The sequence below is a fragment of the Procambarus clarkii genome, chromosome 11 (assembly GCF_040958095.1).
Source record: "Procambarus clarkii isolate CNS0578487 chromosome 11, FALCON_Pclarkii_2.0, whole genome shotgun sequence".
Taxonomy (NCBI): domain Eukaryota; kingdom Metazoa; phylum Arthropoda; class Malacostraca; order Decapoda; family Cambaridae; genus Procambarus; species Procambarus clarkii.
In genome coordinates this window covers 9,817,726-9,833,615 of record NC_091160.1, presented here as the reverse complement: position 1 = coordinate 9,833,615, position 15,890 = coordinate 9,817,726, and the positions used below count along the sequence as shown (strand labels likewise).

Genomic DNA, 15,890 nt, shown 5'->3' with positions numbered 1-15,890 from the left:
TATACGCCTGGGGACCATTCAGGCTTGTTCGCGTTAATTAACTTGTTATAAATAAAAAGTGGACAAACACAATATTTTAGCACTTATGCCTATTTGTTTTATTTATGATATTCTATTCTTTAAGATCACTTAATAACTTTGTATAAAGTTACCAGGATCATTTTTTTCATTAGAGAATAGACTCAAAAACGAATTGTTTAAATACTGTACGAAAATATTTAAGAACTAAATTTAAGAATGGTATCAATGGAAAAGTAATTCATGTTCTTACTTGAAAAATGCAACCAGTAGCGAAACAAAAATATGCGGTGACTGGGTTAAAACTGTTTCCAAGACAAAATCCCAGACGCCACCGGAATGTACAGTACAGTATCACATTGCTTGACTTAATTGAAAAGTTTCAATAACATTCATATTAAAGCATATACTCAACAGCACCTAGAAGATAGACTTCTGAATGCCAAGTACGATGAAGTCCTAGAAATAATTCTCAAGTTTGAGAACTGATATCGTGCTCTTAATATATGGACAACACAGAAGCAAACATTGCTCAGCATTAAGCATGAAAGATGAGGCAATAAATTAATCAAAGGATGGAAGAAGTTGCTTATTATCAATGTATCAAACTTATAACTTGGTAAATTGATGTGAAAGATTTCTAGTGATTCAAGAGCCCCTCTTGAGGCAATCTCCATCAACCATTCTGTTACTTTTCGTCCACCAAGTTCAAGCTCTAAAGTAATTAGATTTGTGGCAGAGAATATAAGTCTTTGCGACAGTAAATATAGAGCATCTGTAACATTATAGGGACTAGAGATGCTCAAGCATTTCAACCGAGATAATTCATTAATATGAATTTCATCTGTGTCCTCGCCTTCAACTTCACATCTTTCGCAAGATGTTACAAGTGACAGCTCCTCTATAAACTGGCACATGTTGATCAGCTGACATAAAACCTTAACATTCACCTCATTAGTAAGGTGAAACTGTAATATTCTCAGAGATGATCCAGTTGCTTGCAATGATGGTATGTATAAACTAAGTAAGTCATCATTACTCATGTATACATCAGCACAGATAGTTAAGTACTTGCAATTAATTGTACAAAGAAGCTCTTTAGCAGTTTCACTGGTTGATTTAATCTTCCAAGGACCTTTCAGTAAATGCAAACCAACATGCTCCAACTTTCTATGTTTAGTAAAAATATCACGTAATTTTGATGCCAGGCAAAATGATGAAAAGCTCATCTCTCTTAGGTTATAATGGGGTGTTTTTTTCGTAAAGACTTGGGACCCCTACCTAAAGTTGATGGAGTTACAGGTGGAAAATCAAAAGAATATTTGCTCAAGACCCAATTTTCTGAATTACATGTGATACATCTTATATCTGGGTATGCATATGGAAGGTGATGCAAGAACTCCCGCACATCTCGGTGGCTTCCAACATCAACATATTTTAGTTTCGGGAAAGAGATTCTCATATCCTCATTATTCTGGATTTTATGATTCACAGAATTTTTGTCTAGACCATCAAAAAAGCCTGTGTATAAATTATCCTCAAGACCCTCCCCACCAACAATGACAATTTCAACAGTAGATGATATTTCCTCATATATTTCATATTCTCTGACAACAACAATAACTGTCTCAATGCCAGGAGCAGTGTGACCTATTTCTCTCAAAATTTCCCCCTTGGCAAATTCTATTCTCAGATGAATCCATTTAATCAAGGGAGAATTTTTACAAATAGTAACAACAACAGATGGGCAGTCAAACTGTAAATTAGCAGTGTATAGCTTCTCTATTCCGAAAGGTTGAAGCTTCAAAAGAAAGTTTTTCAAGGTAGCACTGCAGGGATATGGGACAGTCCTCACACTCTGAAAAAACATAATAAAATGTTAAGATATAGAGTACAAATGATTATGTGTGTGTAAACATGAGCACATATGTATTATGAAAGGAAACACCAATGCTGGCACTTTCAGCATTTCTGCTTGAAAGGACATTTTTTGGTGCCTGATAATGAAGTGAGAACGTTGGAGACCAGGATGAGAAAAGGGATGATGATCAACTACATGTTAATTGAAGTAACCAATCAACAAGTAATCCAAAGTCACATCATCATTGAGAGCCACTCTTTAACCTATGAGTCCTGATTATGCCTCAGAATCTTGTGGTGAATGGGTGCCCACGGCCGATGTTCCCGAATTTCGCATAATTCATCAGTTGCAGGTCAGGTCAAGTCAAGGCCTTGTTGAGCACTGCAGGCTACAGGACATTGCAAGGAGCAGCTTATCTAACCTCAAAATGTTACTCAACGATCTCTCAAGAAAGTTGCAAAGTTGAGCGCATCGTGGAAGCAAGGTCAAGGACTTAGTGTGTAAAGCATCCGTCCTGCTGAGCATAAAGTGAATGGAAGGTCATTGTTTGGCTCCTCCTCAAATGAATTGAAGGGGGTTGCATGTTTCCTAAAGACAGTCCCAACCAAGGACTGGTATGTGCTGAGTCAAGCAGTGCAGTGAGTCAACATATGCAAAAGCAACCTGCTACTGTGATTACCCAGTGACAGTGTAAGAATAGTAGTACAGTGTAAGAGCCTGCTATGCTGGTAGAAATTTTGTGTGAGCAGTGAGGTCCTAACAATTATTTTCCAGTGATTATTTGCAATTTTATAATGGTCAGTACAGTGGTCTGAGTGTGAGCAGAGACAGTTCCAGTAAAGTATCTATGCATTTAATTTGACTGACTACTGACTGCATGTATAATAGTGCATTATTATTCATTTGTAGTTAATTACGAGCTTGATTTACAGTTCTTGTACAGTAAGAATTCTCGTTTGTGAAAGTGTACACAAGTGGGAACATTTGGAGTTAGCTAGAGCAGTAAAGACTCTTAATCTGAAAAGCATGTGTGGTGTTAGGAAAATATATAGAGCAAGGAATTAAACGGTCATGAACAGATATGAAGTGCAAAACTCAATAAATCAAAAGACTGAACACATTAAAACAGTTTAGTAATATTCAATGAATGTATAATGGTTGATTGTTAAATAATAATAATTAATTTATTCAATTAGGGACAGGAAGCCTATGTATATATACTTTAGACTTGTTTTGTGGTCTTCCCAAGGTCAAACTACTGGCCTTCTCTAGGTTGGAATCCCACAACAGTTGCCTAACTCCTGGGGACCTATTTACTGATAGGTGAACAGGGGCATTGTTACGTACTCCTAGTAGAATAGGTATATAAATTTAAAATAACTTGTTTTATTTTATTATATCATTGCCTGTATATGTACACACATTGTGTTGTAAATTATCGTGTGGTGTGGCAGCATCAGTGGAAACAGGAGCGCGGTTGCTTTTGCACACGTCTAGTACCTGTTAGATACGGGAAGCTGGACCTGTTCAGTTGAGAGTTCCAGATGTCACTTTTATTTAGTTAGGTAATTGTTTATTTTCTGTAATTAAACAGGTGGCATTGTACTTATATATTTTGTAAGTAACTATTATATGTAATTTGCATTCTTGTGTGTTTTGAGAACAAGTGGTTGTTCAATTAGTTTTAAATATTAAAAAGTCTTTAGTTTCCATCCCTCATCCTGGGATGAGGCAGACGGGAGGTGAGAATGTGGGTGGCGACAGAGCGTGAGTTTAGTAGCTTCGGGGAACCAGGAGGAGTAACATGTGGGAGATAAGTCTGTTACTTCTTGTTGTGCCATATTTTATTATATTATATTAAGTGAAATGACAATACTTTGGTTGTTGTATAAGTTAACTTTACCATCTGTGTTTTTATATTATACTGTCCTGAATATATATCTATATAATATTTTGTATCTATTCTTCAGTCCTAAAGGAAGATTTTTTTAATTATGTGCTCATTACTTATTAAGGGGTTATACTGGTGATCCGCTCTTGAGAACAGCAGTTTCCTCGTATCCCTAGACGTAATTAAAGCTTGGCTGCTGTAGGGTCACGAGCCGTAACGAACGATAGGTAACAAAGAGTTATGGGGGCCTGTGCCGGGAAATATTGTTCCCACTTAAACTTAACTGTGCTAATCTAACCTTGCCTTCCTAGGTACCATTGTGTCAAGTGTCTGTGTGTTTCTTAAGAACTATTCCATGTGCCAAGCAAGCTTTCCTGTGTGTCAAGTAACAACGTTTCACGATTTTGAGGTAAGTCATCCTATATATTTTGTTTGTGCAGTGAGGCCAAGCGAATTTTCAGTGTGGTGACAATTTTACAGTGAAGTGTAGTGCAGTGCCATTGTTTTTAATTATTGTTGTGAATCAAGTGCCAAGTGTTAGTAACGATGGAGGAGAAAGTTGCAGCGTTGGTGGCTCACCCAGACTTTGAAGGGATTCAGAGCCTGAAAAAGACTGAGTTAATACAAATGGCAAATCAGTTGGATTTGACCGCCAACAATAGAATGGTTAAAGCCCAAATATTGAAAGTCATTGTGACACATTTTGTTGAGAATGGGGAGTTAGATGAAGAAATTCTAGAAGAGTTAAAAGAGGAGTCGAGTGATCAGATGACGTTAAAGCGTCTTGAGTTAGAAGCGCAAATAGCCAATGCTAAGCTTGAAGCTCAAAAAGAACAGAGAATATTAGAGGCTGAAGCTCAGCAGAGGGAGCTTGAGACTAGACGTTTAGAAATTGAGGCACAGTTGCAAATAGAAGCCACAAAAAAGCAACAAGCCGAGGAACAAACTAGGCAATTAGAGATTCAACAACAAATGGCTGACACTAACTTCAGGCTTGAAACACAGCGTATGGCAGCTGGGCATGGAAATACTAGTAATGTTTCAATAAATAGTGATAATAATCCCATCAGGACGCATAAGTATATAGAGTTACCCAAGTTCAATGAGGAGGATCCTGAGGTTTTCTTTGCACATTTTAATAAAATTGCCTTCAGTATGAACTGGCCAAGGGATCAGTGGGTAGCCATTATGCAGTCTCAATTTAAGGGGCGTAGTCAGGAGGTTTTCACATCCCTACCTGACGCTCATAGCTTTGATTACGAATTTGTAAAGAAAAGCATCTTAAATGCTTATCAGTTAAATCCAGAGGCACACAGGCAAAAGTTTAGGAATCTAAGGAGGACAAGTGATCAGACAATAGCAGATTTTACTCGTCAGAAGACGAATTTTTGCAACAGATGGTTAAAGTCACTTTCAGTCACTGACTGCCCTAAAGAATCTTCTTATAATGGAAGAAGTATTGTCATGTCTCCCAGACCAGTTGTCTACTTTTATGGCAGAACAAAAGAATGTAACAGACATTTATGAGCTGTCAAAGCTCGCGGATGAGCATGAGTTGTTGACTAAGGCCCAGTTTACGGCCACTTCACCTAAGCCTAGTCGTAGAGTAAATTATAATGCTCACAGAACTCCTTATCAGTATAAGTCTTCTCCTGGTGCGACAGTTACTCCCGTGAACTCTTCTCTTACTAACCCTAAGATGGTTACTCCATTGCCAGGATCATCTAAGCCTAGTAATGCTAATTCTAAACCGACAGTTGGTTCTACCAGTGTGTCCACTGTAAGGTTCTGTTCCCATTGTAAGAGAAAAGGCCATGGAATTAATTCATGTTTTATATTGCACCCTGAGTTACGACCAACTGGTCTCATTTATTGCAGAGGTGTGCAAAATAAACTTACTAATAAACATGTAACTGTAAACCCCAATTGGGTGAAACAGTATTCACCATATATGTCTTCAGGTGAAGTTTTGTGTATTAATGGGAAGTGGAAGCCAGTGGTTATTCTTCGTGATACAGGTGCTTCCCAAACCATAATTTCATCCAGTATTCTTTCTGATGTTGAAAAGAGAGATACTGGAAAGTTTGTTGTTCTTCAGAGTGTTGCAGGATGTAAAACTGTACCTCTAATAGACATTAATTTCAGATCCACCATTACACCAAGTTTATGCACTGTGGGTGTTAGTACACAGTTGCCCATCCCAGGTGTGGATGTTATATTGGGTAATGATGTGGCCATAAATCATGTTGTGGGTGAGATTGATCCCCGCTTGTGTAAACAGCCAGTTGCAGACCATGATTATTCTGCCTGTGCTGAAGTTAGTTCTATGAATGAACCTGTTGTAGAAGATGGTTTTGTCCATTCTACCTGTGCTGATGTCAGTACTAATATAAATCCAGTTGTCAGTTCTGATGTTGTTACTCAAGCATTTGTTCCAGAAACCAGTACCCCTTCAGTGGAGAAGTGGGATGTGGTTGTTCCAGATTCCTGTGTGGCCGATTTAGTTGTTGAGAGTAAGCCTGATACTATGACTCTGCTTTATTCCAATAAATTGGGAAAGGATGTCCATGTACCATTGTCTTGCCCGCTCACTACGAACCTTGTGCCAGGAGTTGAGAGAAACTTAAAAGCCACGACTCTGTATTCCAGCCAAGTGAATGGTTTAGGACAAGATGTCGGGTTGGCAGAAGTATTCCCGCTCACTCCAAGTTTAGAATCAGTTGTCGAGAGTAAGTCCGTTGTAGAGGCCCCGCCTCACCCTAGTCAAGGTGATACAATAGGGGAGGAGGTCAAACTACCTGTTACTTGCCCGCTCGTTTCAGATTCCCTTCATTTAAGTGCTTTGAGTAGAACTGACCCTAAGATTTCAGAGAGAAGCAAGGAGACAGTCTGTACTGTAGATCCAGTTTTGGAGAGTGTGGGAAAGCAGCCAGAGGATCAGCTTCTGTTGAGTAGATGGAGACCCATTGAGCCTCCCTCTTCAGTTGTCTGTGAGGATGTGACCCAGCTTGGTAGTGATATTATTGATTGTGAGCAGACAGTACTCCAAGCAGCTCCAGAAGTCATGGGAGGAAATTTTGGTAAAATCATTAAGAGTGGTAAAGTAGCATTTGGATCTAAGTTGCGGAGTTGTGATTCTTATTCCATGTGGAGTAAGTATTTCTCATTGTGTACATTGAGTCAGAGTGTGTGTAGGATGTTGAAATCTACTTTTATTCTGCAGGAGCCATTTTCTTGTGAAGTAATGGACTGTGGGACATCTTTGTCAAGCCTTGTCGTTGAGCAGAGAGAGTTTACTCAAGTAGGTTGTGCATCCAGTTCTGAGGAAGTGGTGAGTTATACTAGAGCAGTGTCTCTATATTCAGATCCAGTTAATTTTGATGCACGAGTGATAAAAGTGTATGTTCCACTTAAGTGTGGTGTTGACTTTCAGAGTCATATTGGAGTTGATTTTCAGAATCATATTGTGGGTGAAGGATTAAATCATACTGGGGAGCAGATGTTTGAGGCTCCAGGTGTGTATTTCAAGTTGGAGGATAAGGTTGTCCTACCTAGAGTTAATCATTGTGAAGGGTTTCAGATTGTCCTTGGGTGTTTCCCAGGTAACCTGCTGTGCATCTTCAAGATGTTAAGACCCTTAAACCTCTCGGTTGATTGGTTGTCATCATACGTAAATCACTTGGGAAGTGATGGTGAGGGTTGTAAAGTTTTCGGCATGTTTTATTTAGTCTTTTGGAAGACTAGACGGTTGATGAAAGTGTGTGTTGTGTTCAAGTTCACCATCAGAGGGTGTGAACTTGTCTTGAGAGTTATGATTGAGATATGGTGCCTAGGCATATGCCTGTTTTCTTTCACTGATCGTTATGACAGAGTTATGAGGCAATTGATTTCTGTGTTCCTTATGGATCAGCTGAGTCAGTTCGATCAGGTAGTCTTTGCACTTATCTTGGGTTGCATTTCTTGGTTGGAAGGTCAAAGGTTTGCTAAGTCGGTGTCTTGTGTTTTGGAAGGTTCTATGAAGGGGAAAGTCTTATGCATAATTGTGAGGTTTAATGCTAATTTCTCTAATTTTAGTATACATTGGGCGAGAGTATGTGTTCCACAGAGGATCAAGAGTGATGAAGAGCAGATGTCTGTGTCAGAGCATACCCAGGAGAAGTCCCAAATCTACTCAACATCCAGTCAGCTTCAATTAAGCAGTTCAGCTCCAGAAACAGGGAGTAATGGGAAATGGAGTCTGTCTTGGAAAACTTCACCATGTGGAAAAGGGATCACATGGAAATACGGAACTGATCTTAGAGACATACTGGAAACAGATAGGAAGATAAATTGCCGTGATAACTGTGTGCAAGCAGCTATCTTTATTGACAATTCTATTCATGCTAATAATGATAATGTAGATAGGAGTGTGAAATATGATCTAAAACAAAGTGAAATAATTGAGATAGTACCTTGGAGAGATAAATTTGCATACTCCAGTGACACATATGTAGAACATAGTCATAAGACTGAAATTTCTGAGTTTCCTGTAAGACTATATTTGGCGTGTTTTCATTTTTGTCCAGAAATGTGTTCTAATTACTTTTACATGTTTGGCGTAATTAATACCATAAATCTCAAGTGTCATACATTTTACTTTGAAAAAATGCCATTGATCTTCAATCTATTGCATTTTTTTTCTTGGAGGTGGAAGTGTTACGTACTCCTAGCAGAATACGTATATAAATTTAAAATAACTTGTTTTATTTTATTATATCATTGCCTGTATATGTACACACATTGTGTTGTAAATTATCGTGTGGTGTGGCAGCGTCAGTGGAAACAGGAGCGCGGTTGCTTTTGCACACGTCTAGTACCTGTTAGATACGGGAAGCTGGACCTGTTCAGTTGAGAGTTCCAGATGTCACTTTTATTTAGTTAGGTAATTGTTTATTTTCTGTAATTAAACAGGTGGCATTGTACTTATATATTTTGTAAGTAACTATTATATGTAATTTGCATTCTTGTGTGTTTTGAGAACAAGTGGTTGTTCAATTAGTTTTAAATATTAAAAAGTCTTTAGTTTCCATCCCTCATCCTGGGATGAGGCAGACGGGAGGTGAGAATGTGGGTGGCGACAGAGCGTGAGTTTAGTAGCTTCGGGGAACCAGGAGGAGTAACATGTGGGATATAAGTCTGTTACTTCTTGTTGTGCCATATTTTATTATATTATATTAAGTGAAATGACAATACTTTGGTTGTTGTATAAGTTAACTTTACCATCTGTGTTTTTATATTATACTGTCTTGAATATATATCTATATAATATTTTGTATCTATTCTTCAGTCCTAAAGGAAGATTTTTTTATTTATGTGCTCATTACTTATTAAGGGGTTATACTGGTGATCCGCTCTTGAGAACAGCAGTTTCCTCGTATCCCTAGACGTAATTAAAGCTTGGCTGCTGTAGGGTCATGAGCCGTAACGAACGATAGGTAACAGGCATTAGGTTAAAAGAAACATGCCTAACCATTTCTGTCCTGCCTGGGAATCGAATCTGAGATCCTCGATTTTGAGATGAGAATGAAGCCAACTAAGAATAACGTGGGCAAACATAGTGTACGTGGAAGCAACGATTGAGTGTGAACAATTGCAAAGGACAAGGCTGAGTGGAATTGGTTTGTAAAAAATAATGAATGAATGTATCTTATTGTTTATATAGTAAAAAAAATGAATACAAAAATTCACAAGCAGCACTATAAACCTTCAGATTGATTGCTTCTGCCCCTATATATTTTGTACACAATTTTTTTTTTTTTTTTTGGCAGGGGGGGGGGGGAATTTGTATTAAAGAAAAATTTAAAGGAATATTGTTCTTTCTTCCTTGTTGTATCATACAGGAGGACAAACACATTTGCCACACAACATTCAGTTCCCCAATAGGTAAGCTGTATAATTCTGATTTTGTCCGAATCAAGAGACGGTCAAACTCGGTCACAACTTTGATTACATTACCTGAAGATTCAAGTAATCAAGGTTCAAATCAATGAGTAGTCAGCAGCCCCTAAGATAATATCATGGAGGATATTACTTTACCAAACATTTATTCTATAGTATACTGGATTGCACAGTCACAAACTAAGTAAAGGCATAAATGGACAAGGTTTTGGGAGTTCTTCTACTCCCGGAGCCCGGCCTGAGACCAGGCTTGACATACTGCACTTAAAAATACTTATGAACCATTTGAATTTTTAGGTGAATAATGTTAGGTCAAGCCAGCTATTGTGTTCCTGGAGGTGATTCAATCCAAAGGCATGTAGATCACTGAGCTCACCTTGCCAAATCCAGCCTTTGTGGAGAACATCAATTCAAGAGTCATCAAAAGGACAGGGCACTGGCACTTAAAGCCGAGAGATTCTAGCAGCTCTGAGCACGCTTCTCGCAGCTGCTTGCGGAGTTTGGAGTCTTGTTTACCAAACCATCCTTCATCATCCCACCACTGCTTAACTCTCACCATATGTTGCTGTGAAAAAAATATAAAGTACCGTAATATTTTATTCCAGCTGATCAGGTAAAGTAATCCCATCCTCTATACCACATATATCTTACTATACAAGTAGTATTATGAATATTTAATACAAAAACTACAATTTTTCTCAAAACCAAAGGAATTAAAAGCTAATACAGTGCTTATATCAGCTAAAAAATTTTAATGTTTATAATGTAAATAAAATACACAGCACTATAAAACTACGGAACATAGTTGAATAAAACACACTTTTCTTAGCTAATCTCTCACTTGCTCCCCAAGACAGTGCCTGAGTCCAATTAAAGTACTGTACTGTACTAGTTGCACACCCGGCTCCAGTCAATATTTACCCCACTGTTGCAAGTAGCTTGGTAAATGCTCTCACCATAAAGTGGAGGAGACCACTTGCTCTAAGATAAAAGAACAGAAACAATCTACACACTGTAATCCATATAAGCCAGAATATCTGCTATGGACATAAAGGAAAAGGCAGCCCACAAACCTGTGGACAACATGAGCTCACAGAGAAACAACAGGCTCATGAAACTGAACCACCCAAAGAGTCACCTCAGAGACAACCAAGCCCAGGAACAAGGAAAAACAGACACAGGATTAATGAACAAAGTGGCTATCTGAGCCCTTTGAGTGGCATGCAGGTAGTGCCACACCACTGCCACAGAACAAAAGCATGAAGAAACCTGAGAACTCTCTAAATGGCAAAGACAAGACATGCACTTTGAAAGCCAACAGGACCCTCCATCATGGCTACAGGAAAAGAGAGACAAAAATATTCAGTATCAGTTTATGTCCAATAATCAACTAAGGAAAAAATCACACCCGAAGTCAAAAATACAGAAAGGAAAATTAAAAAAAAGCATGCCAAACCACCTGGTACAGCCAAAAACATGACAATTGAAAACTCGGTAAGTGTACACCATACAGTTGGAAGCATACTCGACATAAGTCTATACGCAAAGTTTGACAGATAACTTCGAACCAATGAGGAACCTTTCTTGACTGAATTGCTGAAAATAGATGGAGCCTCGGAAATATATGCACAGGTTCAAAGCCCGAGTCCAAAGGCTCACAAACCAAGCCAGAGTCAGCCGCCAATGAGTCTGAAGGATCACCCTAATGATGTAAGTCTGAAAATAATATGGAAAATTTGAACTAGAGGGAAACATACTGGAAATCCCAATGTCTCCAGGATAACAAAAAAGCATGTACTGCAAATCCCTTGCAATCTGAGAACTGGTCATCACCAGAAGCTTTCAGTTCTACACATAAGGCAGCCATGGGACAGTGTATGTCTTTTTGGGGGGTTCCCAAGGCTGCTCTGGGGGTGTGTTTAACTGAGGCTAACTTTTCATCACATTATGGCTCTGTGTAATCAAACTGCATCAGTCATAGGTGTATTCTTGGGTTCACAGCCTTCAGCAGTTTGCTGCTGGATATTCTTCTCGATGATGGCCTGTTCTGACATCCTTGGTTTATGCTCTTTTTAGGTTCAATTGCACCTTTGATGTCTATATTCTTCAAAATAATACCCACCAATACTACCAGTAACTTCAACACTACAAATACTGCAACAGCTCTCCTTCAGGTAAACTTCTTCCCTGGTGACAAAGCTCTATGGAGAGGGGGGGGGGTGTCCTGTCTACTTCCTGTTCTGTGGCATCAGGAACACCACTCTGCACAATAGAACAGATTTCTTTTCTAGTTTTCATAATTTTAACACTTTCGCTCGGTAAAGACGCAGGATGGTGTAAAAAATTTAGTAGACAAATGTTCGGTAACGACGCAGTATGGTGTCAAAAATGTAATAATTTGGCCTGCTTTCAGCTTTACTGTGGGAGGGGCGCAACACGGTTTTGGACATTATATGCATATACTCCTGTAGGAAATTTCATTGTGAATACATTGATACCAAAATGAAAGACCTAGGATCAGAACTGAGGTAACAAAGTTGAAAATTGTATACAGATTTTATTGCTCTTTATTAGCGCTCACGGGGGTAACGCTCCGTCACTTTCTCTGTTTGCTGTTGGTGGTACGCCGGGCTTTGGGACTTTATATTTGGATATACTCCTATAGAGAATTCTATTGCGAAGACAATGATACCAAAATATAAGACCTAGAACGAGAATTGAGGTGACCAAAGTGAAAAGAGTGTACACTTTATTGCTCTTGCATGCTCCATGATAACACGTCTCACTTTCTCTGTTGCGGATGGTACGCTGGGCTTTTGGGCTTTATATGCATTTAGTCCTATAGAGAATTCTATTGCAAACACATTGATATCAAATTGAAAAACCTAGGACGATAATTGAGATGACAAAGTTGAAAAGAGTATTCACTTTTCAGTATTACCACGCTCTCTAATGGAATGCCAGGCACGCCTTGGGGTGGCGCAGTGTTCTCTTGCGGGTAACCTTGGCCCACTTTCATCTTGTCGGCGGGTGAAGCGCCCCGCAGTTTTTGACATTATTTGCCTATACTCCTGTAAGGAATTCTATTGTGAACACATTGATACCAAAATGAAAGACCTAGGACGAGAACTGAAGTGACCAAAGTGAAAAGTGTACACATTTTATTGCTCTTGCTCGCTTCCGGGTAACTCGCTCTCACTTTCTTTGTTTGCTGTGGGTGGTAAGCCATGCTTTTGGAGTTCATATGCATTTAGTCCTGTAGAGAATTCTATTGCGAACACATTGATACCATATTGAAAAACCTAGGATGAGAATTGAGGTGACAAACTTGAAAAGAATTTACACTTTTCAGTATTATCGCGCGCTCCCGTGGAATGCCCGGACCCACTTCGGGTAGCGCGGCACTCACTCGCTCAGAACAATAAAGTGTTAAGTTGCTTCTAAACAACTCTTGCCTTAGGCTAGTTAAGACCTGACTACAATAGCTCAGAAATCAAGATTGGAATAAACACAAATAGTCATTTTCTAAACACAATTTAGATCCTCCTGTGCATGTTTTTTTTTTCTTTTCAGTCAATGTGACAGGGCTCCTGGCTGGAAACTTGGTGTTGGTGAGGGTGCTGCCATGTGGCAGTGATCAGGGGAAGTAGCCAGTTGTGAAATTAGTGACTTAAAAAAAAGACCTGTGTGAGTTTATGAACATACTTTCTATAGTTGCTCCAATCAGGATGTTTGAAAAGATCTTGGTTATCTAGTTAAACAACACTGCTGTTAGGAGTATGTAACTGTCAACCTCAAATATTAACTTTCCTATTCATTCATAAGCCTGACAATTTTTTCTAGTTTATAATGTTTACAAATACACACACTATAAAGCAGACCTACCACTAACAGTTCTTTTGAATCTAACAGATGTTCATTACATTCTCCTGTCTGTGCTAAGATAACATCATCTATGGTATCGTCACATATATCGGTTGCAGCAGTTGCATCTCCAGACTCTACAGAGCGTGGCTCTTCACTGTGGTGGCAACTCGCTTCACTCTCACCCAGGTTCAGATGGGAATCTTTGGGAGCCAAATGCAGGCGATCAAACATATTCAGGAAAGGCAAGTATTTATTTAATCCCATAGGGACAGCATTTTGGAGAAGCAGGTGAGCCAGCCGGATGATTACGATGGCATGGAGTGTCTTTGGAGTGTTGCTGGGACATGTCAGACAGGACTCCCTCACGGTGGGGACACCACCACTTCCTGGTCGTGGTGCCAGGCACAGGAATGACTGTCCCTCAGTCAAGTCAGTCTTGCTGTCATTAACACTTCATGATGCAACTCAGAACTGTAAATACATAATAAGATAAATATAAAATAATGTGAATGAGAGCTTATATGTACAATATATTCAGTCACCCAAAATTATTAACAGTGTGTGTCAACTTATTAACTGTGTTCAATTAGGTATAAATGTTTTCGATACAATGATAAAACATATTACACTTAAAGATATGTTATAACATTTAAGTTCTTGCTTTATCTGTTTCCACATGAGTAAAAGAATACTGATAAATATTAGAATCATGAGCAATCTGTCAGTCAGAATGGGTACATCTACAAGCTCTCAAGCTATAAGACTGATTGAGGCCAGACAACCTTGGCACCATATTGCATAGCAACTCTATGTTTGATAAAGGACTATATAAGGCATTTAATTTGAGGGAATGAGGATTTAGGCAGATCTGATATAAGATTTAATTGGATTGCTCTTGAGCCATGTCATAGCTAGTAATGATTACTATGGAATGTCACATGTCTTGCAATCTGATGACTATAATTAAGTTCTGTGGCAGGGAAGGTATTATTCCTGCTACCACTAGCTCTTCTACTAGGGTTTCAATCTGCCAACGTTCGGAGACCAGCCAAGTCCAAATATAGACAGCTTTTCCCCTATTTCTTTCTGCTTTGTGTGTTTCTTAGGTGATTTGGAGTTAATATTTGTCACTGAGACCGACAATATACCACTGTCAGTGCCAACCTCCAGATACATCAAGTGCCAACCTCCGGATACATCATATTACCAAACACCTAGTATTATCCTTCCTAGATATCTATCGATCTATCAGCTTAAATTTGGAGGAGCTTACAACTGTTTGAAAGGAATAAAAACCAAAATTAATAATTTTAAATTTTTTATTTTGACACCATATTATTTTCTTTGTAATTCTTGTAAGGCCTATGGACCTGGATGACAAAATACTGGCCTCAAATATTTTCCCAAAATGTTCATTTGTAGGTATCTACCATATTATATCTTTGGCAGTCTAGTCTCTCTGAGCATTCCCAACTGTAAGCATTCTCTGCTCCCTGGGCCTCTCACAGGCTGCTCAGCAATGGGAAAAATTCTTAAAAACATTTTACTTTTTCTAAGTTATTTGTTGGATTATAACCATAAATTTAGCGTCAAAATGTTTGCAAATTAATTTTCTAGCAAATAGAGGAAAAAAAAACACATCTGTATTTATGCACGAAGATAAGTTCCAGCTCATGCGCTATGGAAAAAATGAAAATATAAAAACGGAAACCACGTACAAAACTCAGACAAATCATAACATAGAACGAAAAGGCAATGTAAAGGATCTGGGTGTACTCATGTCGGAAGACCTTACCTTTAAAGAACACAATAAAGTAGCCGTCACAACTGCAAGAAAAATGACAGGTTGGGTAACAAGAACTTTTCACACTAGAGATGCTATACCGATGACGATACTTTTCAAAACGCTTGTGCTCTCTAGAGTGGAGTACTGCTGCACAATGACAGCACCTTTCAAAGCTGGAGAAGTTACTGACCTGGAGAGCGTGCAGAGATCCTTTACTGCTGGAATCCACTCAGTAAAACATCTAAACTATTGGGACCGACTAAAGAGCCTAAAACTGTACTCCCTTGAGCGCAGGCGGGAGAGGTACATAATAATTTACACGTGGAAAATATTAGAGGGGCTGGTCCCAAACCTGCACACAGAAATAACATCACATGAGACCAGAAGACATGGCAGGATGTGCAGAATACCCCCGTTGAAAAACAGAGGTGCAACTGGTACTCTGAGAGAGAACTCTATAAACATCAGAGGTCCGAGACTGTTCAACACGCTTCCACTACACATAAGGGGCATAACTGGCCGACCCCTCA

General features: G+C 38.9%; 1 protein-coding gene across 1 annotated transcript; it reads right to left on the bottom strand.

Moving 5' to 3' along the window:
- Nucleotides 1-237: 237 nt before the first annotated feature.
- LOC138363527 (uncharacterized) lies at nucleotides 238-14,750 on the bottom strand. The gene is given in 5 exon segments (XM_069322881.1): nucleotides 238-1,276; nucleotides 1,279-1,876; nucleotides 10,084-10,272; nucleotides 13,593-14,025; nucleotides 14,620-14,750. Coding segments are annotated over 5 exon segments (2,199 nt in total). The 3' UTR covers nucleotides 238-428.
- Between the last annotated feature and the right edge of the window lie 1,140 nt (nucleotides 14,751-15,890).